Source organism: Saimiri boliviensis, chromosome 16 (genome assembly GCF_048565385.1).
Source record: "Saimiri boliviensis isolate mSaiBol1 chromosome 16, mSaiBol1.pri, whole genome shotgun sequence".
Taxonomy (NCBI): domain Eukaryota; kingdom Metazoa; phylum Chordata; class Mammalia; order Primates; family Cebidae; genus Saimiri; species Saimiri boliviensis.
The window spans coordinates 38193058-38215695 of record NC_133464.1 but is presented as its reverse complement, the minus strand read 5'-3'; the positions used below and the strand labels follow the sequence as shown (position 1 = coordinate 38215695).

Genomic DNA, 22638 nt, shown 5'->3' with positions numbered 1-22638 from the left:
TCATTTTATCTTCTTTCTGTTTTTTTGAGTCTCATTCTGTTGCCTACGCTGGGGTGCAGTGGCACAATCTTGGCTCACTGCAACCACCTTTGCCTTCTGTGTTCAAGTGATTCTCGTGCCTCAGCCTCCAGAGTAGCTCAGATTACAAGGCCTATGCCACCACGCCTGGCTAACGTCTGTACTTTTAGCAAAGATGAGGTTTCATCATTTTGGCCAGGCTGGTCTCAAACTCTTGACCTCAAGTGATCTGCCCACCTCAACTCCCAAAGTGTTGAAATTATAGTCATGAACCTGCCACGCCCGGCTCATTTTATTTTCTCTCTATGGCATTCTAGGGGATTGGTATCCTTGCTCAGTGGGTTTACCTCTCAGCAAAACTTCCTAGTAGCACACAAGTTGGCATACATATGCTTCTATTTAGCCAACAAACCTAATTCACAGTTTTAATAAACACTATGTACATGTACACAGAATGTAGCATTTTTATTTCCATTGAATAGAGTCACATACAAAATGGACATGACGGGAAGTGTGATAAGTGAGTAGACGTAAAGCCTTTTTTTTTTTTTTTGGTTCAAATTAAATACAGTCCTAAAACATATTTCATATACTTGAGCTCTAAAAAGAAAGTAGATAATGTGGGTCTTAAATTCAGGCTTGAGTTTTACTTAAAAGGGTCATATTCACCACACTACATTACAACACTAAGCTTGCTGGGAAAAATCCAGGGAGGGGCATGGTAGAAAAAATAATTAGATTGTGGAGTTCCTTTCAGTTCATGTCATTTTAAAATTCTGCCACTAGATGGCAATACAAAGACTGTCATTTTCATCACAGGTCTCATGGTTCCATAATACAGGACTTTTGGTAAAGGTGAATTGGTTGACATGAAAGAGAAAAATGAAGACTTAGAAAAAGGTAGAATGGTGAGGAGTGGAGGGAGACAGAGAAAAACAACTGAGAAAAGGAAGAAGACAGAAAAATGGAGGGAAAGTGAGAGAATAAAAGGTGTTAGAACTGAGGAGAGTACTTTGAAAGGGAGGTGCAGAAAGGGCAAGGACAAGGGAAGGGGCTGAGTGAAAGAGGGGAGATGCAGTGGAGTTTCTCTAAAACTGTTTGGACAGAAACCACAGTAAGAAATATGTGTATCAGCACGATCAGTGCACATGTACCGCATGACCCCTGCCCGCAGTACCACATTGGCATATATGTAAAGAAGTTAAAAAATTTCATGGAATAAACCTTACTTGGGTGACACTCTTAGAGATTTCTTAATCTACTCCATTCCATTTTATTTCTTTAAAACCACTCATTGTGAATTACTGAACTGATTTCCAACCGAAAATGACCCACAGTGTGATCGTCAGTTTGGTCTATTGTAAACTAGAGCTGACTTTTAACAAGAATTTCTCTAAGTGCCATAGCTAGGACTAAGAGATATTCCTGGCCATGTAAATTGCCCATAAAACATTTGTTGAATAAATGAACTAATTATTAAAAGAAAAAAAATGAAGGTAAGGCTGCCTGGTTGTGAAAAACACATACAATTGGCCAATGATCAAAGTAGCATTTCCCCTACATGAAGGTGGCTGGAGAAAGAACTGAGTGTGTGATCATCACCCTGTAAATTGGTAGCTCTTTTTCATTTATTGGATAGAAGCACAAATATCAATTAGTTGTTTTCTAAAGAATACAAAGCAGAATATCCAGTTAATCAAATTCCCCATTAACAAAGGAACACAGTCAGAGTGAAAGAGCTGAGAAAATAGTAACATAGTCTGGAACAGAAAAATAATTATTAAGGGAGAAAGAAAAAAACAGGAAACAGAAACCACAGCCCCAGAGTTGTAAATTATTAAAAAGCCAATTTAAAATAGTGCTGGTAACGGTTCTAAGACCAAGTTTCCCTCTTGGATCTTATATTCTTCCTTCTTTCATTTGTCTCTACTAATGAAAAAGTGTCTACTTACTAAATATGTTTTTATATATGTATATATTTCTTACTGTGAGTATAGATGCCAAAAGAGCATCAAAATAATTCTACAAATGCTTGCAATCTACTATGTGGAATAAGAATTCCCTTGTAGCATAAGAACACTTGTACTGTATGAAATTAGAAGCATATTTAATAACATTATTCCAGGATAGAACAAATTTTTTTTCTTAAATAGAACTGTTCACAGGAGAAATAAAAGATGTTACACATCAAAATCCAATAGGTAATAATTCAATGTACTAAATATTACCAGAGAAAACTTTTCAGGTTTGGTGAAAACATAAGTATGCAGATTACATGAGGATACTTTACTAGCAAAATATAATTTAAGCATAAAAATATTTCTTTAAACATAAACTAGGTCTTTTTATTATAGGAGAAACTTGACCTAATAAATAAAATAGTGTACCAGGCTCCCTTATTCAGTAGCACCTAATATTACTTTATAATGAAATGAAAACGAAGCCCATTTTGTTAACCTCTTCTTGCTTTAGCTACTTTACCTAACGAATGGATTTGACTGTCTTCTTTAGCTCCACTTCCTTAAGCAACATCAATCTTTTAAAAGAAACGTCCTAGGTATCCAGACCTTCTCCTCTTTCTCAGCTTTTCGCCTTTGTACTTTTATTTACTATTAAACGCAAGGAGGTGAGGGGAGCTAATCAAACACATTTCTGGGCATTTTACAGTCTACGAGGAGCTTAGAGTTTTCTCTTCTCTGCTAATTCTCTGAGAACAACACAGACAGTTTCTGTCTCCTCCATGTACCAGTTATCATCATCGAATCTTACAAATATCCCAGTCTATGCCAGATGAAGCAGTGGAGTTGACAGATTGCAGGCATTTCAAATAAATAAAAGCATAAGAATCCAATTTTTTGATGGAATCTATTCAACCTCTTGTGCATGCCCAGAAGTGAAAAAAATGCAGATAAGTTTCTACTTCTTGTTGAAAATCAGGTAAAAACAAACCACGAAGCACGAGTGTATCTGTTGGAAAAAAAGGTTTTGAACTCAGAGTAAAAATTCAATTTTTCAAAAATATGAGCTGCCTGCCTTTCTCTCACTATTTAACAAGTTCCTATTTTTGTTTTGCCATAAGAGTGAAACACTCAAGTCTTATCAAAGCCTATATTTAATCATCGTAAACTAAAAATCATCAATATTCCTGTCCCATTGCCCAATAAGCAACATTTAAAAAGTGAAGACCGTAAGTAACAGGATAATTTGTTGATAAAAATCAAATTCTGAATTGAAGTATTAACCTACGGCTAGTAGTCACCATACTTAAGAGGAAATAGTGCCAGGTGTGGTGGCTCATGCCTGTAATCCTAGAACTCTGGGAGGCCGAGGCGGGTGGATCACAAGGTCAAGAGATCGAGACCATCCTAGCCAACATGGTGAAACCCCATCTCTATTAAAAAATACAAAAATTAGCTGGGCGTGGTGGCACACACCTGTAGTCCCAGCTATTCTACTCGAGAGGCTGAGGCAGGAGAATGGCTTAAACCTGGGAGGTGGAGGTTGCAGTGAGCTGAGATTGTGTCACTGCACTGAGAGTAAACAGAATCAATTCATCAAGGAAGCAAAGACAACTTTACACATAATCACAGGTCAGCTGCCTAGGACTATTCTGTCACATGGACAGATGACTCCAGGATTCCATCAAATGGTGAACAAAAGAGGACAGTCACATAAAAGGTGGACAGAAGAAGTGAATCTGTGACATGAACAAAGTCTATAACAACTGGGTACAGGAAGGACTCCTGACCTGAAACAAAGACATCAGCAGTGAGAAAGCTGATGACAGAAGAAAATCAGTGAAACAAAGAGACCTGAAATGGGAAGTTCCATGGGAGTAAACTCCAGTTTCATCAATGGGACAGAATCTAAGGTCATGATGCCCATTGAGCTTTGCAGCAATCTTTGTAATGACTATATTTCCTTTCACAAATATAACCAGCCTGAGACTAAAAATACACTTGTGGCTTCTTTCTGTAGGCTGCTGAGAAAAGCAACAGCCTGTAGGAAGAAAACGGGGTGTATTTCAAATTAGTCCGCAGCCACATCCCTTTGAAACTCCTGAATGGATGCTATGAAAATAACACATTTGTGGAGGATTCTTCACCGTGTGTCTGCATCTAAATATAGTAAGAAAGCAGCATTCTTTAAAAGGAGGAGACCAAAGAAACTGCACACCCAAATCGGATTGGTTTCTTAACAGCAGTATCAACATGCTCTCCTCAGGTATTTTGGGAAAAAGTACTTCATACTCAAGGATCTAATCACATGATTATTTCAAGAAGAAACAATGCACTTAGGACCTACCATAGGTTATTTTTCAAGTATGATACTATTCCAATAAAAGTCTTAATGTAATAAATATGTTTTCTAAAATGCCGGTAGACTCTGCTGCTGGTGTTAAATTTGCATGAAACAAAATGTGGCTGGGTAGGAAACCAGAGCAGGGTTCTTTTCCTTCAAGCAATCTATTTTATTACTGTCCTGTGGACATTTCATTGCTTTTGCGTGGCTAAGGAAAAGACAGAAATGTGGGGAAAGGGGAGAAATAACAGCGTATCTACATAAGCTAATAAAGAAGAAAAGGAGAGAGGTTAGGAAAGAAAATTGGGCAAAGTAAAATACCCACCTGGCTGCACAAGGCTTCTGCAGGCCCTGATGGTTTCAAAGCCACTGATCAATCAGGTCCTTGCTCAAGTCTCACTCCCAGGCATCAAGGTTACTTATTCCTCCACCAACATGGAGAAGGGCTGGCTCAGGTATGGAATGGAGGAGAAGCATCCTTTTGTTTTTTACTCCCTAGATCTTTAATTGGATCATCACAGACTGGCTATGACATTAACTTTTTTTGAGATGGGATCTGGCTCCATCACTCAGGCTGGAGTGCAGTGGTGTGATCTCAGCTCACTACAACCTTTACCTCCTGGGCTCGAGTGATCCTCCCACATCAGCCTCCCGAGTACCCGGGATCACAGATGCTTACCACGTCTGGCTAATTTTTTTTTTTTAATTGTGGTAGAGACAGGGTTTCTTTATGTTGCCCAGGCTCATCTCGTACTCCCGAACTCAAGCTCTGCCCACACTGGGCTCCCAAAGTGCCGGGATTACAGGCATGAGCCCCCACGTCTGGCTGACCTTACCTTTTATGTATCTTGAATTTCCAATATGTAATATCTATTAATGTTTAAATGTAAAAATGCCCCTTAAGGACAAAATGATTATTTTGGACTCATGGTGTATTTTCAGTTATTTTGCACATTCCACTAGACAATGAAGGAAAAAATGTTGATCTTGTATTTATATACTTTCTGGTATCATTTTTGTAATTATCAACAGAACTCAAATTTTACTTTTATTTTGGTTTGCTAATAATCCAGTAGAGAGTTGGAAATGAATGATTCTAGAGCAGGAAGAATTATAGAAGTCCTTAATCGCATGTTATTGCTTATATTGTACTGTAGATATACTGCATCTTGCAGTAATTAATCTGAATTCTAAAGCCAGGTTATTATGTTGACAAAATTGTTAGGGAAAGATACATAATGAAAATGAAAGGAAATGCAAAAAACAAAAACAAACAAACAAACAAAAAAAACAACAAAAAACCCCAGAAGATAATGCTGTAGGATTATTCTTGCTGTCATATAAACTTGCAATACTATCTCCCTCATTTAAAACCCCTCCCTCGAGAACCTGAATGCCTCTCCAGCTCTCATTCCATTTCTCTATAACTCTTTAAAGCAACACTACTCCAAAGAGCTATCTAGACTTTCAAGCTCCTTTTCCCCACCTTCCATCTGAACACAAACTTACTTCAGGTCGTCCTTTCTCTCCACCATTCCACCTGCACACTGCCACTCAGTGTCAACGATGAACACTCCCTGGCCAAGGCCACACTTTTCAGTCCTCATTTTACGTGGTCCCTGAGCAGGACTGGATACCACTGACAAGCAGCTCTGGATAACATTCCCACCTGCATTCTCTTGAACATTCCTCTACTCTCATTAACAGATGGGCCTCCGTGCTGACTGCGGCATCCCTCTTCACTTTCTAACCCCATCATGCTAAAGTGTCCAGTCTTCCACGTTTCTCCTTCCCCATTTGGATCTCCTGAGATGATCTCTAGTGGTTCCCACATTTTATTTCTCCAAATCTGTCTCCTCTTTCCTCTGAGCTCCAGGCTCATCCTCCAACTACCATCTCAAGCTCTCTCTATTCAAATGTGGAACAGGCATATCAAATTTAACACGTCCCTTCTCAACTCCACTTTGCTCATCTTGGTAGAGAACAACAGCTCAGCCAAATCCTGGACGTCATCCTTACTTCCTCTCCTTCCCTCATATCCCACCATCCAAACCACACAGCAATAGTAGTTCTTCCTAGTTCTGCTCCTTCCCCATATTCTTTACAGCACACAGTGGCTCAATGATTTTTGTAAAAGGTAAAACAGATCATGTCACCCTCCTGCTCATTCTGATTCCAGTGGCTTCCCAACATATTTAAAACAAAACCAAAGACTGTACAGCATTGCCTTGGAAATCTACCAGATTCTTCATTTCTGCCTACTCAAGCCTCTCTAGTTCCACCAGCCTCCTAGCAGCTCCTCCTCACAAAGGCCATACTCACTCATGCCTCAGAGTTCTTTGAACCTGCGGTTTTCTTTGGGCAAAGGTCTTCCCCCAGCTACTCCTGGCACAGCTTACTTCTCAGAGAGGCCTTCCTGGATTATACCTAATACTGTGCCTTCTCCTATTAACTTTCCATCTTCCTTACCATGCCTTATTTTTCTTCATAGCACTTACAGAATCTGATAGACATGAATTGTCTCTACGACTAGAATGTAAGGTCCCTGACAGTAGGGACTTACTCATTCCAGGACACTAATTCCTAGAAATGTGGTTGGTATAAAGTAAATGCATACTGCACACTGGAAGGAAGGAGAATCCTAAACACACCTGCTCTTCCATCAAGGCAAAGCCAACAATGAACTAAGAACAACTTTGCCTGTGATCTGTCTTGACCCTCTATGCTAGGGGTGTGCAATCTTTGGCTTCCCTGGGCCACACTGGAAGAAGAAAAATTATCTTGGGCCACACTTAAAACACACTACCACTAATGATAGCTGATGAGTTAAAAAAAAAAGTTGCCAAAAAGTCTCATAATGTTTTAAGAAAGTTTACAGATTTGTGTTGGGCCTCATTCAAGGCAGTCCTGGATTGCATGCAGCACACAGCTGCGGGTTGGACAAGCTTGCTGAAAGCTTTTCTGCTACTAAATATCTGTAAAAGCTAATGAACGTCTCCCAGGTAATGTGCCACAAACTTACCCAAGAAGTATTGAAAGTTTTTTGTGAGGTCAAATAATCCCTTCAGGGCCCGGTTTATAAATACCATGCCTCAGATCCCATAGTATAGGTTGGCGCAAGAGTAACTGCAGTTTTTGCCATTCTGCTGACCAAAAAACGCAATTACTTCTGCACCAACCTAATGCAATAAAAAAAACTCATCTCTGCAGAGAGCCCTGCACTTCCCAGTACCACCACTGTAGGAGGCTAACTGCTACTTATCCTTTGGTGTCATATGGAAAGACGTCGTCCTCAGGACGTTTTTCTGACATCCTCCCGCTCATAGCTCAATTCTAAATTATGCTTGTTTAATGTACTTTTTAGAACATCATCCATTTTTCTTCGTATCACATATTACATCCAAGGCCCACTAGAGATGTCTGGGTGTTCTGTGCTAGCTGACAACCTGCCATTGCTTTAGATCACTATTCTTTACATACTTGGAAAGGCTGAGGTTCTGCCTCACTAGAAGTCATTTTCACACTTCTCAGGAAGGAGTTTTTTAAAAAGTCTTTTCATGCCATCTTGTCCTTAGTCAAGTATCCCTGGTGGAAGTTTCACCCCACCCTTCCCTAAACCCTCCCCATCCCCTGAGCATCACAGTAAGTACAGGTCTTCTTAGAACATGACATCCTCCATGAAAATACTTTGGTCAAATACAGCTTTCCCTATTTGCGATTATAATTAAACCCATTCCACTGGGCAACTCCCTGGCTGGTCTATTTTTAGTCCACCTCTGTCCACAATTATCAGCTATTTGTTTCTATGATTATCTTGTGGAGTGTCAGTAGCTCTTATTACACTGTAAGCACTATGAGACAGAAACAACATCTGCTTTGTCCAACACTGTATCTTTGGTGTCAATAAAATGCCTAATAATGATAGATGAATAATAAACAGCTGAAAGAATAAATGATTCACTTGACAGGACACGTGAGCTTAGACACAGATGTGTGCCTTCACAGTCCTTCATGTAATGTGACATGTAGGGTAATCTATTTCTCCATCAGAGACCAGATACGCTATACCAACTTTAAAAGTAACTAGCCAGTGCAGTCATCTGTATTTAAGCGTTACATTTTGTATTTTTATTATTAGTGTTTTGAAAATTCAACTTCCCTACTGTATTTTCCTTTGCTCATCCATACCAGAAATATACATCTTAAGTAGGAAGGCAAATGGGGGCTCCCTTTATTCTCAGCCTTCATTGCTGGCTCACTGCCCAGCTGCATATGTGCAAAACAAAGAATTGAGGAGTTACTGAAATGCCCTTTCCTTTATTCATTCTGTGAGGTAGGCAGGCTTCCTCCTCTAGACAGTTTTACTATTACCTAATTAATCAGTTAAGCAATAAAAAAACTTATAAAATGCTATAGCAACATTTGTAGAATATGGTGATTATAAAAACTTAGTATAAATTAATAAAAATAGAAAATATGGGATGTCCTCAGATAATTTCTCATGTCAAACTCTCATCCCTTATAATTTGTCAGAGTAAAAACTTTGAGAAACAGTTCCATACCAACGTCTTGAGGCAGTTTTGCTTTTTAAAATTCAACAAGTTTTTGTTCTTCCGTATTTGTTTTTATCAAAAAGAGAAAACTTTTTAAAAATATTATTGATTTTGATATTTTTGGGGAGAGATAATAAGTAATTTCAAGCATTTATTGATAATTAATTGATACTAGACATTTGTATGTTCTTAATTTTCCCAATAATTTTCTAGGCTAGATGATGTCATTATCCCCATTTAATCACTAATATAAATGAAGAATTAGTAGGAATAAATGACTTTTACACAGCTGTCAGTGACAGAGCTGGGGTTCTAATGCACACATCCTTGATCCCAAATCCCATGTTCCTAATGACAACAGCACAGTCCACAGGGTTTATGCTTTAAAAATTTTTTTTTTTTTTTTTTTGAGATGGAGTTTCGTTCTTGTTACCCAGGCTGGAGTGCAACGGCACAATCTTGGCTCACCGAAACCTCCGCCTGCTGGTTTCAAGCAATTCTCCCGCCTCAGCCTCCCAAGTAAGTGGGACTACAGGCGTGCACCACCATGCCCAGGTAATTTTTGTATTTTTAGTAGAGACGGGGTTTCACCATGCTGACCAGGATGGTCTCGATCTCCTAACCTCATGATCCACCCGCCTCGGCCTCCCAAAGTGCTGGGATTACAGGCGTGAGCCACCGCGCCCAGCTGCTTTAAATTTTTGTTATTGATATGAGAAAACTCCTGAGTAATGAATGCTGCATGAAACAAATACACTCATGTAGAGAGCAAATTATAGCATGAGTCTTAAAAGTTCTGCTGCAATAATTCCTTTTCCAGAAAATTAAACTTTAGCAATATACTTTATATATTATACTTTTAAAATAAAAGTCCCACAAAATGATCATGGCAAACAAAAAAAAATATATCACTTTGGTTTCTTTCATTAGTGAATCAACATTGTATGAAAGGTCATGAGCAGCATTAATATCTTTATCAACCTTATAATAAAGCAACTTTTATCTTATACAAAGATTGGGTTCTATTGTGTACACATACACACATATATAAAATAATATGCAAGTTTGCATGTTTTGCTAAATTTTAATTCCTAATTCTTAAAAAATTTACCATCTTATTTCTAAATTATAAAAGAAAATAGCTATCTGATTTGGCTTGCAGTTATTACTATTCAAATTTAATTGGTTCCGTTCAATCAGAAGGGTCAGCGATATCAAAGGGGGTCTGGCTCCCTAATTCCTCTTTTTCCTCCACCTTTTCACTAGAGGATGGTCAGACTAGCTCCTGGCCCAACAGAGAACAAAAGAAAGAAATTATCAGGTAAGCAAGGAGTGTCTGCATCTCAAGTTTGCAGTCTGAAATGCCTGTATACTCTGAATCATCAGATTTTAACTTGGTTACACTGGGAAGGTGAAACTTATTTCATGTGCAGTGAAAAAACTCACTGCAGATAAAACAATACCTTGCTAATGATGAATGCACGATTTTGTAATTCATATCTGCAAAAATTTCTATCAGTTCACAATCAAATGTTACTTCTATGTATTTATTCCCACCTTATACAAGAACCAAAACAACCATATTTACTAGCATTTTATGAGGAGGCCGTGTTTTCTGTACTCATCGATCATATTTTAATTACAGGCCTCAGTAGTAATACAGTGTCAAAGCAAAAAGTAATACAATGTAAATCTTAATCCATCATTACTTCTAGGCTCTGAAGAAAAAATACATACATATGTGTTTACTTTAAAAGGGAATGAGTCACTGATTATGGGCATTTTGCATTTCTATCAAGGGGTGGCTTGTTTTTTAGATTCATAGGTAGTAAAGAAAGAAAAGACAGCATGATGCTATTACAATTCGTTCTAGTAAAATCTGGGGACGGAAAACTTAGAAGTAGAAAATAACTTCATGATCAGCTGTATAACTATCAAATTTAACTAAACAACTAGTGATTATTACACATAGTCAAGTGGCAAAGTATATTCTTGCCTTCTAGACCCTAGAAGGGAATATTAATATTGCATCTTGAAATATTTCCACTATACTGTATTGAGTCATCTTGTTCCTTAAAATGACTTAGCCTTATAATAAGTTAATAACACAAGTTACATGATACTATTATAGTCAAACACCTGACTTTAGAATTATTTTAATGGCAAGTTAATTTATAGGTTACTCGAAAGTGAATGATTAGATTCCAGGCATTGCCAACTTCACAGCAGTTTATATTAATACCGCCTAAATAAATTCCAACCGAACAACTCAACAAAGAAATATCCTGATTTACTTAAAAAATGTACACTTTATAATCTATAATCTATACCTCATAAGCAATCATGTTTAACCATAGATTGCCCTTTCCAACTGAGCACTTAAAGATGGGCATTTAAAAGCAAGTATTATTTTGCTAACTTAGATGTCTGAATTCTGACCTTATGTGACCTATGGGTAAATAAAAATACACTAAGCAAAATTGGCATATAGCTACATAAACATAGGGTGAGTTCCCACTAAACTGTGCTCTCCTTGAAAACCGAACAGCTAGTGTCTCTCTGCGGTGCTCTACACAGAACTTCTTTAGATGTAGGGTTTGCATAGGATGCAAAAATGTTCAATGCAAAAAACGAAGTCACCTCTAGTGCTGAAATCAATCAAGGCTTTGTTTATGTCTCTTACCTTTGCCATGGCCTCTCCCATCCTCCAAAAGCGGCACGACAATAGTGTTGTTCACATTTCCAGGTGACCTTACAGCTGTGTAGACAACAGGCACCGACTGTACCACCACGGGGATGCGGTGAACATGACTCAGTTTGTTAGATTGTAAATTCATGGGACTTGAAGGCGGTACAGGATGGATAATGTGCAAAAACTGCTGGCCTCCAACACCAGATGCAGAGGCAACAAGGGGCCCTGGAGTTAATACTGTTGACGAAGATGACGCTGAAGATACTGATGTGATAACGGTTGGGGATGAGGCTAGACGACTAGAAGACGATGAGGAGGTTGAAGTTGAAGACGGTGAGGAGGCAGACGCTGTCATGGAAACTGGGGAGGATGAAACGGCAGTAGGGGACGTCCTGGCTTTGTTTATTGACAAGTCCACTGGCTCAGTTTGTGTTTGGAAGTGATCTACTGACAACGAGTCCTCCGGGGGCTCCCCTTTCACATTATTTAGCAACAGGGGAACGGCTTCCATATCGGGATAGTTGTGGACGTTTGGAGACTGTGGGGAGAAAAATGGAACATATATTTATCTTTATCACACATTTTATGGATGCATGGCTTACCACTTGAATGTTTATTAACTTTTATTTTTACGGGACATTTATTCATTCCCCAAATATCTGCAGGATTGCTCAGTGACAGTCACTGTGATTAAAACTGAGGCCACACAAGTACAAGACAGAAGACAAGGCCTCTACCATAAAGACATTTTCGTTCCATTACGACAGACAATTATTAAAATACTATGAAATCAGTGCTCGATGGGGGAGAAAAGAGGCCACAGTGATCTCTAGGATTCTAACCCTTACCAACACTATCACAATACGGAAACAGACCACCTGGCAACAGCAGTAGGAAAACCCACTACGACATTTCTATGTTCCTTCTTGGTGCAAGAGTTACCATACCACATTCAGAATATTCTGCACATTAAAAAAGGGCATAAAGTTCTTCACCCTCCAACACCTGATCACTAATGTATTGAATGGAAGTCATTTCTAATAAGTAGCTAATTCATAACATGTGAAAAAATTTTTCTCAAAATAACATACACAACTACAAGTGACATTTTAGGAAATAAGAAAAACATTCTGAAAATTTTAATTTGTCTATCAATTTTTGTTTAATTTGAAATAATGATAATATTGTTAAAGTTCACCTGCATCCTTTTAAGTTTTAATGAGCAAAATTTGGTAACAATAGACTCCAAGATTCGTGATTAGCATGCTATTTATTATTTGGCATGAATATAACTTTACATATATATATATATATATATATATACATTCATTCACTAATTTAACAAACATTTATTAAATGTCTGCTTACAAGTCCCCACATGGCATAAGAGTACTATTGGCAGTGCCAGTCTAGCCTAAAAAGACACAATTAGACTATACCGATTATTTTGGTTATATCTGTTTGATCAGGTTAACATAGACATTATTTTTCTATTACATGAGGAACAAAAACTTTTTTTTACTTTTTCAGAATAATACCTAAAATGATATTAAATTGGTTCATTTTGTTTCTCATTTAAGAAAAGATTTTGGTTTGCTACTCCCCTTAAAACTTCAGCATACATTAAAAATAAACAAAATATGCTTCTTAAAGCCTTTTTAAAATACAATATAAATTACAGCTCCATTCAAAACAGAAAATAGACAGGAGTGCAAGGGTATTTCACTCAGCAACTGAGAAAAGAAAATATTTAAGTAATGGTACAAGATCAGCTAAAATGGGAAATGGGTTGACGTTTGCATACTTTTTTCCTTTTTCTTAGCTGACATGGTTACTTACCTACAAAAACATATGCATTAGAAACAAAGTGAATCATCTAAAATATCTACTGTATGAAATTCTAAATGACAAGATTTTCAGTTTATGTGCTAACACTAAGATATATATATATATATATATTTTTACTCTTCTCAAAGACATTTAAAAAGCAAGTAAAAGAGGTGTGGGTCAAATAGGAACAGCTAATAAAAGAGAAGGCTGACTAGGAACAGCTCCGGTCCGCAGCTCCCAGCAAGATCAATGCAGAGGGTGAGCGATTTCTGCATTTCCAACTGAGGTACCTGGCCCATCTCACTGGGATTGGTTAGAGAGTGTGTGCTGCCCAAGGAGGACGAGCCAAAGCAGGGTGGGGTGTTCCCTCACTCGGGAAGCGCAAGGGTTGGGGGAACTCCCTCCCCTAGCCAAGGGAAGGAGTGACGGACGGTTCCGTGAGGAAGAGCACATTCTGGTCCTATGCTTTTCCCATGATATTTGCAACCCGCAGACCAGGAAATTTCCTCAGATGCCTACACCAGCAGGGCCCTGGATTTCAAGCCCAAAACTGGGCAGCCATTTGCCCATCAATGACAGACTGGATAAAGAAAATGTGGCACACACACACCAGGGAATACTATGTAGCCATAAAAAAGGATGAATTCATGTCCTTTGCAGGAACATGGACGAAGCTGGAAACCATCACTCTCAGCAAATTAACATAGAAACAGAAAACCAAATACTGAATGTTCTCACTCTTAAGTGGGAGTTGAACAATGAGAACACATGGAAACAGGGAGGGGAACATCACACACTGGGGCCTGTCGGGAGGGTTGGGGGCTAGGGAAGGGATAATCCGAATTAGTAGAGACACTTAATGTAGATGAAGGGTTGATTGGTGCAGCAAACCACGACACGTTTATACTCATGTAACAAACCTACACGTTCTGTATATGTATCCCAGAACTTAAAAGGAAAGCAAGTTGCAGAAGAACAAATACAGTATGAGTCCATTTGCATAAAGAAGGATATAAGAATGCATATAAATGACCCAAGAAACAGATGCATGCATACACAACTGTCCAAAAAACGTTTCAGTGATTTTTCTGCAGACTTCACAGGCAGAGAAGCCTTCCCATCTTTGAGACAATGTGTATTGTGAAACTGATCAAGTTTTCCTTTTTGTTCTCCCTGCTGTGAAGTTCACAATTAAATCTGTAATTTCACTTTAATAACAGAAGGCTCCACTGAAACCAGTGGTTCTCAACCTTGGCTGCAAGTTATAATCACTTAGCTTTTTAAAATCCCAATGCCCAGCCCACAGCCCATACTAAGTCATAATCACTGAGGGCGAGGACACAGATATCCATTTTAAAAGATCCCCGAGTGATTCCAGTATGCAGTTGCGGTGAGAATCGCTTCTCCAGACTGTATATCTGAATGCTGACTTTCCCTCGTTCAGAACTAAAAATCACTTTATTTACATTTTCCTTGAATCTGAGTTTTACTTATGTGTAAGCTTTCAATTTGATGTTGTGCATTTTTGTAAACTGCTTCAAGTCCTCTCCGAAATGAGGTCCGATGTAGACAAAAATTGTAAGCTTGTATTTAAACCACACACACACACAAAAGAAAAAACAAACACCATAAATTGAACTACATTTATAAAAAGCTATTGTCATTATCTACTCTTGCAACTAGAACAGTATTTCAATTTCAGCATTATCATTTTATTTCTTTGTAGAAAAATGTAAAATGTTTCTTATTAGTGTATTATACCCACAGAGAAATTCTTTGACTAGGCTGCTTTTATAAAAGATACCAATTACTTTGCCATTAAAAAATAAAAAAAATCAGTAAGCACATATTATTAAACACCACTAGTTTGACATTAAATATACTCTAGATAAGTTTTTCTCATTTTACCGTATTAACGTATCAAAATTTTTATTTTGGAAAGAGTGATTATTTCCACCACAAATTTTTCTCCTCCTAACTATCTACTTAGACACATTCCTACATAAATTTACAAACCAAGGAATAAAGAGTACATCAATGCAGAAACATTCCATAATGTAAATGAAAGATGACTTTAGTAGACAGACAATACAGGAGGAGGGGCTGATAAGTGTGCAGCTTGTCTGTAAAAGGACTGCTTGTGAGACACCAAGTTTCACTGAGCTTTGCAAACTGCTCAGACTTCTCTAAATTATGAATAGAAGTCTACCTTTTGTGGGTATCTTCTTAATCCCTTACTGAGGAAAATATTTACCTCTTAAGATGTTTCATAACAGCATCTTGTTATAAACAACAAGATTACAGCTAATGAATAACATTAGCTTTCATAAGAAACCTGTGAAGCCAAATATTAACAACCCCTACATACTTTCAGACACTTGAAAATTACATGGCTTTTGCATGAGCTCAAACCGGAATAGAGCAAAGGCTCAGAAAAATAAGGAAGAATAAACCAAACCTTGGGAAACCAAAGACATCTTATTTAGAACTTTCTACAAATTACACATGAATCTGTAAACATCACAGAGATAGATGCAGGTTCCTTTTTCATATGCAGCAGTTGAAATGCAGCCAGCACATTAAAAAATAATGCTTTAGCAGTATAAAGAGGACAAAATCCTTCTTGTACAATTCATCTGTTTACAATTTTGACACAGCAGCATATCCTGCCAGCTGACACTAATCTCTTATACAATGATCATGGGGCAGGTAAAGTCATCCATAATTCCAGCTTGAGATTACACAGACATATTTGTAAAGCCAGAATTACTGCAAAAACATGCTCTCAAAACAGCTTTGGCCCCTTCCTTTGTTTCTCCTTTTAGGGAAGAAAAAAGACCCAAAAGTCTCAGTCCTGAAATCATCATTAGAAATTCATTTCTTTACTTTTAGGAAATGGAAAATCAAAAGCATTTGTTCTGTGGCACATCCCTATCATCCCAGCTACTCAGGAGGCTGGGGCAAGAGAATCGCTTGAACCCAGGAGGTTGCTGATCCAAGACTGCACCACTGCACTCCAGCTTGGGCAACAGAGCAAGACTCTATCTCAAAAAATAAATAAATAAATAAATAAAATAAATAAATTAAAAAAAAAGGGGAGAGAGGTGGTATTGGTTCTGAGATTTGCATCTGTAAATGTGTAGTTATCCTGACAACATGGGAGCACTGCAAATAGCCACAGGGGGAACGAAGGCCAAGGAGATAGGAAGGAAAAAATCTCAACTGAAAAATACAATAGTGAAAAATTAAATGAAAGAATTACACATATTAGTGAAAGTGAGAGGAGATACTAGGTATGACACCCAGGAAATGGCCTCAAAGGGGATAAGAACACTGAAAAGAGGAGAAACAATGAAGAAAGGTCGTAAGTTTCAAGCATGAGGAAGAGACACTTCTGCAAAAAGGACAAAGAATTCCATACTAAAATTTTCCCTTGTTTACTAACTCTTCAGTTCTTGATTCATTAATGAATTCACATGGCAGTGTCAACTAAATGGGTTTTTGGTTTGTTTTTAGATAAAAGCCCATCACAATCTTTGCCTGGGAATGGTGACTATAGCTGAATTTTTGCTGTTGATATCCCTGGTATGAAAGATAGAGCACTTACTGTACTCATACTATCATGCTAAAACCCTGCTTCTAACAACAGGAAACTTGTATAAGAACACTGGATTTATGTCAAAGAGGAGAGTAATTTCATTTTCCAGAAGATCATATAATAACCCTTGAAAAGGCCCACAGTAAAATATAAATTTTTATAATACATATTAAATAATTGCATAAATACATACAAAAGGCCACAGAAATAAATGCAACAATATACTTCATTAAAAACAATGTGTGTGAAAACCTAAAGATAAATATAAGAAGGATTATACTGTCACATTGTCTTTTCTCCAAAACTCACAAAGCCAGTTTTACTCACTTTAAACCACTCAATAAAATATTACACATAACATTCTAATGAACATGTTTTTTTGAGTGATCTGGGAATTACATTTGAGGTTTTCTAATCAGATAATGTTTTTCCTGAATAAACATCTTAAAATGTAATTTCAGCTTTAGGCATTTTGTTGAATGAATGTCAAATGAATCTAAAACCTCCTACTTGTTAGTTCTCAGAGTACTAGATATGTTTCTTACAATTATTGCTATCAGCTGAATCTTATTAGAGTGTGTCTGTGAACAAAATGCATTTCAAATGATGGTCATATATTTTAATCACCTGGAATTTAAAAAGGAAAAAAAATATGTCTGGATACTACTCCATCTTTGGAAACTCCTACAGGGATTCTTAGCTGTAGCCAGGATTGAGGAAGAATGCATAATATTCTACTAAATTCAAGATTCACATACTCTTTCCTATTTAGTAACACCAAGGATGTTTAGAGATGGAGCTGACATATATGGGCATGCACAGGTACACACAGGATGGTCCTAGCTATCCATCTATCCATGTAGTCATCTGTCATTTAAATACATTATGCTCCATTTTACTTTTACAAATGTTTGAGAAGTAATTTCATGGCAATTAAAAAAAATTGTAAAGTGACTTGCCTACCACTACATAGCTCATGGCTTAACTGTCACAAGAATCTTTGTTTTGTAGGCTGTTGTGTGATATTAGACAAAGAAAATTTGATGTGGACACAAATGACTTGGATTCATCACCAATCCTTGTTGCTTATTAGCTGTGCAATCTGGGTATCATCACTGAAATCCCCTAGGTCTGAGCTTATCCATCTATAAAAGTGTGATGTTAATTCCAAACTTATACAACTGTTGTAAGGATTGGGTTAATAGCATTAAGTGCTTTTAGGTAATACTGAGAAAGGAGAGACAAGCAAATGAGCAGAACTTCCTCTGGTTAGAACTAAAAATTCCAAACAGAACTTAATCTATTACTAAAACGATCTCAGAGGAACCTGACTCACTGAATGTAGCATAAGATATATTCTGACACAGAATCGCATAAATACAGTCACTGCGGAGGAATAGTGTTTACTGAACCAAATAAATACATGTTACAAAAGTAGGCGAACAAGTCATCTTTAGGGATCTCTTATGATTATTTAAAAACAATTTTCTCTTAAATATAGATAACTAGGTCATTTGCACTTTTTCTACACTTTCTAGCTGAACTAGATTGGCCCACAGGAAGATCATGTAACAGTTGACAGAATACATTTTAACTGACTAGCCTGACTTCTAATTCCACAGTATAAATAACTTACATCAATCCACACTTCAGTGTGCATCCATTATGACAATAATGTACCTTTTATGGGAGGTGCTTAAGGACATTTATGTTAAAAAGGAATTAAATTAATTCTATGACTCCACATCCTTTGAGCTTTTAAGTTACACTGCATTATTTTAAAGACCAGTATATTTTAGGTAAAGAGCCAAATTCCTTTGGAACATGAAGGAGGTACATGCCTTAGTTTTGGTGCCTGGATTTCCCTCAGTAAAGACAATTTTTTATTAGTAGTAAATAAAATGGTTTTAAGAGACGAGCACTATTCTTAAAACAAGCATCCTGCCACTCTGGCTATTTTTGCTACAAGTATAAAAGTCACCACACATCCATTTTTGAATGGAGCATGCATTTCACTTTCCTCTATTCTTCTGTATTACTAAAAAGAGAAGCCTATTTTTCAATATTTGTCTTGCAGGAGCCCTGATGGTCATAATTTACCTTGCTTTCAGCCCAGTGATTCTTCTTCTTTACTCTACATGTTCAAGGGCAAACTCTTAAACATAAATGCCGTAAAAGTGTGAATTTATAAAACTGACAAAGAAAAAGGTAAAACAAAGTACACCAAAGAAAGATAAATCGTACCTCCTCTAAAAGTACAGTTGAGAGAATAAAAGGAAAAATGTAGAAATACCCTACACTGATAACTTGGAATTTGGTTTGAATGAGTTATCTACTGGATTTAGGGGGAAGATACTTAAATAAATATTTAATTCAACTGTCTTATATCAATATGTCAATTGTCAGTTTAAGAAATGATTGATTCTAGCTAGGTGCAGTGGCTAATGCCTGTAATCCCAGCACTTTGGGAGGCCAAGGTAGGTGGATCACCTGAGGTACAGAGTTCGAGACCAGCCTGGCCAACACGGTGAAACCCCATCTCCACTAAAAAGACAAAAATTAGCTAGGTGTGGTGGCACACACCTGTAATCCCAGCTACTCCAGAGGCTGAGGCAGGAGAATTGCTTGAACCCGGGAGGTGGAGGTTGCAGTGAGCTGAGATCCTGCCACTGTACTCCAGCTTGGCCAACAAAGCAAGACTCCATCTCAAAAAATGAAACAAAACAAAACAAATGAAAAAAGAAATGATTGATTCCTTAAGAAAATTCAGTCTATGCATAACATAATGTGCTCTTAGTGCTTTTAATTTATGTTTTTATGCTTTTAACATCTGAATTGAAAATGCTAACCTTTAAAATGGGTTCAATACACACATTTAAATTTATCCTAAAGTTCTGTTATTTCCTAATAGTTTTATTTTTCATGACGTATTTCCCAGGGCCTTCATAAATCATATTATTTACCTGAAGAAAATCAGGATCTATGTTTACAGACTGCTACCCTGAAACTCTGGTTTGGCCCATATGTATTATGAGGTTAAGTTGGTGTGAGTGAGTGAGGCGGAAAAAAGGAATTTTGTTACGTATTTTAAAAATGGATAAGCAGGCCAGGTGCAGCTGTGGCCGGCAGATCACCTAAGGTCAGAAGTTGGAGACCGGACTGACCAACATGGTGAAACTGAAAAAATACAAAAATTAGCAAGGTGCAGTGGTGGGCACAAGGCTGAGGCAGGAGAATCGCTTGAAACCGGGAGGTGGAGGTTGCAGTGAGCTGAGATGGTGCCACTGCACTCTAGCCTGGGAGACAGAGTGAGACCCTGTCTAAAAAACAAACAAAAAATCAGTAAGCAGACATCCCCAAGGATTGAAAAGATGAACAAACATTTTAAACAGGAACATAAATGTGCTCTAGATAAATACACAAATATTTAGCAAATAAATGATATTTTCTTTTACCATATCACTTAATTAGGGACTATTCATCACACTTGCTAGCTGGGAAGGAATATGGTGCTCAAGATGTTTCGAATTTTAAACCACTTAAATTCTACTTACATGGTCAGAAGGAGAAGTAGTATCACTACAACAAAGGTCAGAAAATGAAGTTCAAGAAGTTGGATTAATTCCTATTATCTTACAATTGCTTTTAAACAGAATTTCATAAAGCACACAAAAATGTCTTAAAGAGGTAACTATGATAGGGTTATCTTTTCCTCATGATTAGAATTTTGTTCTTTTGGTTTTAATGTTATTATTCATTGGATTATTTATAATATTAATTAAAATTTCACTATACATGCCAGAAAAACCTGTTGTATAGACTTTTAAGGGATAAAAAGTTCATTTAAATCTTTATCCTAAATCATAATCTCACTCCAGTGCCTGAGGCAAATGTTCTGTGCTACTTACATATTTTTAAATATGCAATAATGTTTACCATCCTCGAACAGACTACTCTCTACTACCACAGGGACTCTGCTTTTGAGTCTATAAAATGTTCACCATAAACTGTTATTTCTTACAACAATATCTCATAGTACTGAAATATATCAAATTTCAGAGGACGAAAAGTTGACCTTGGAGTGGCTGTGACAGTCAATGATACACTTGGAAACTCTCACACAGGATAAGCATGTAAAGCAAAACTATAACCTTTTTACGTAAACAAAAATATTTTATGTAAACAACGGCTTTGCTTTTTGGACAACACTGTGGTTCTCTTGGGAGTATCTATGGGGGATGGTTCCAGGACCCCTCCACCAGGGATACCAAAACTACAGATGCTCAAGTCCATGATACAAAATGGCACAGTATTTCCATACAGCCTACACAAATCTCCCCATAAACTTTAAATTATCTCCAGATTACTCATAATATCTAACACAATGTAAACACAATGTAAACAGTTGTCATTTCTATTTTTTTTAATTATCTCTCCAGTCCTAGAACTTTCTACCCACAGTTGGTTGAATCTGCAGATGTGAAACCCAGGGACATTGAGGGACAACTGTATATACTTGTCTTCTAATAGAAAACACTTTTAGAGACAGCTAAACCACTAGGCCAAGGCAAGACTAATGGTGAAGCTGAGAGAAATCTCTCTTTTCCTACCTTTCCTGGAAGCAGGGGCAGCTGCAATGGGAAAGCGTCACAAGTAGAAAAGCCAGAGTTTTGAAAGGCCTCAGAACTTTTTCATGAGCAGTGGATTTACTCACTTTTCAAACTTTGTTTTAGAATCACAGGGTGTATGTGCTGGTTTGCTATATGGGTGGATTATGTGACACTGAGTTTTGTGGTACAATTGATCCCATTACCAGGTAGTATACAAACGGGCAGTTTTCCAATCCTTGGCTCCCAGCCCCGATAGTACCCAGAGTCTAATGTTGCCATCTTTGTGCTCATGTGTACTCAATGTTTAGCTCCCACTTATAAGTCAGAACATGTGATATTTGGTTTTCTGTTTCTATATTGGTTCTCTTAGGATAATGACCTCCAACTTCATCCATGTTGCTAGGAAGGCCATGATTTTGGTTTTTGTGTGTGGCTGCATAACATTCTATGGTATATGTGTACCACGTTTCCTTTATTCAGTCCACCACTGCTGGGCATCTTGGTGGATTCCATGTCTTTGTTACTGGGAATAGTGCTGCAATGAATATGTGGGTGCATGTGTCTTTTTGAAAGAATGATTTATATTACTTTGAGTATATATGAGTAATGGGATTGCTGGGCCAAATGGTAGTTCAGCTTTTAACTTGAGAAATCTCCAAACTGCTCTCCATAGTGCTTGGGCTAATTTACATTCCCACCAAAAGTATATAAGCATCTCACTTTCTCTGGAGTCTCTCCAAAATATGTTACTTTTTTTATTTACTTAACAAAAGCCATTCTGATTGGTGTGACATAGCATCTCATTGTGATTTTGATTGAGCAGTGGATTTAATTCCATCTCAACTCATTGCTAAATTAGTAAAACACCTTCACATAAACGGACACTTAAGCCTTGGCTTTTCTCTTCCAAGGAGTAGAGTCACACAGCTGTTTCTGAGGATTCCAGAGGATGACAGCATCTAAGGTTGTTGTAATGGGTCCTTTTTGGACTACAACTGCCACTGGGCACACACAGGTGTATGTAATAAATGCATT

At 37.5% G+C, this 22638-nt stretch overlaps 1 protein-coding gene across 17 annotated transcripts in view; it reads right to left on the bottom strand.

Moving 5' to 3' along the window:
• The window catches only part of KLF12 (KLF transcription factor 12), a 466131-nt gene that overhangs the window by 154274 nt on the left and 289219 nt on the right, over nucleotides 1-22638 (bottom strand). For all 17 annotated transcript variants that reach the window (XM_074387618.1, XM_074387623.1, XM_074387613.1 and 14 more), the window contains one exon: nucleotides 11557-12103. In XM_074387618.1, the coding sequence (XP_074243719.1) occupies nucleotides 11557-12103 (547 nt within the window). The remainder of the gene's footprint in view (nucleotides 1-11556; nucleotides 12104-22638) is intronic.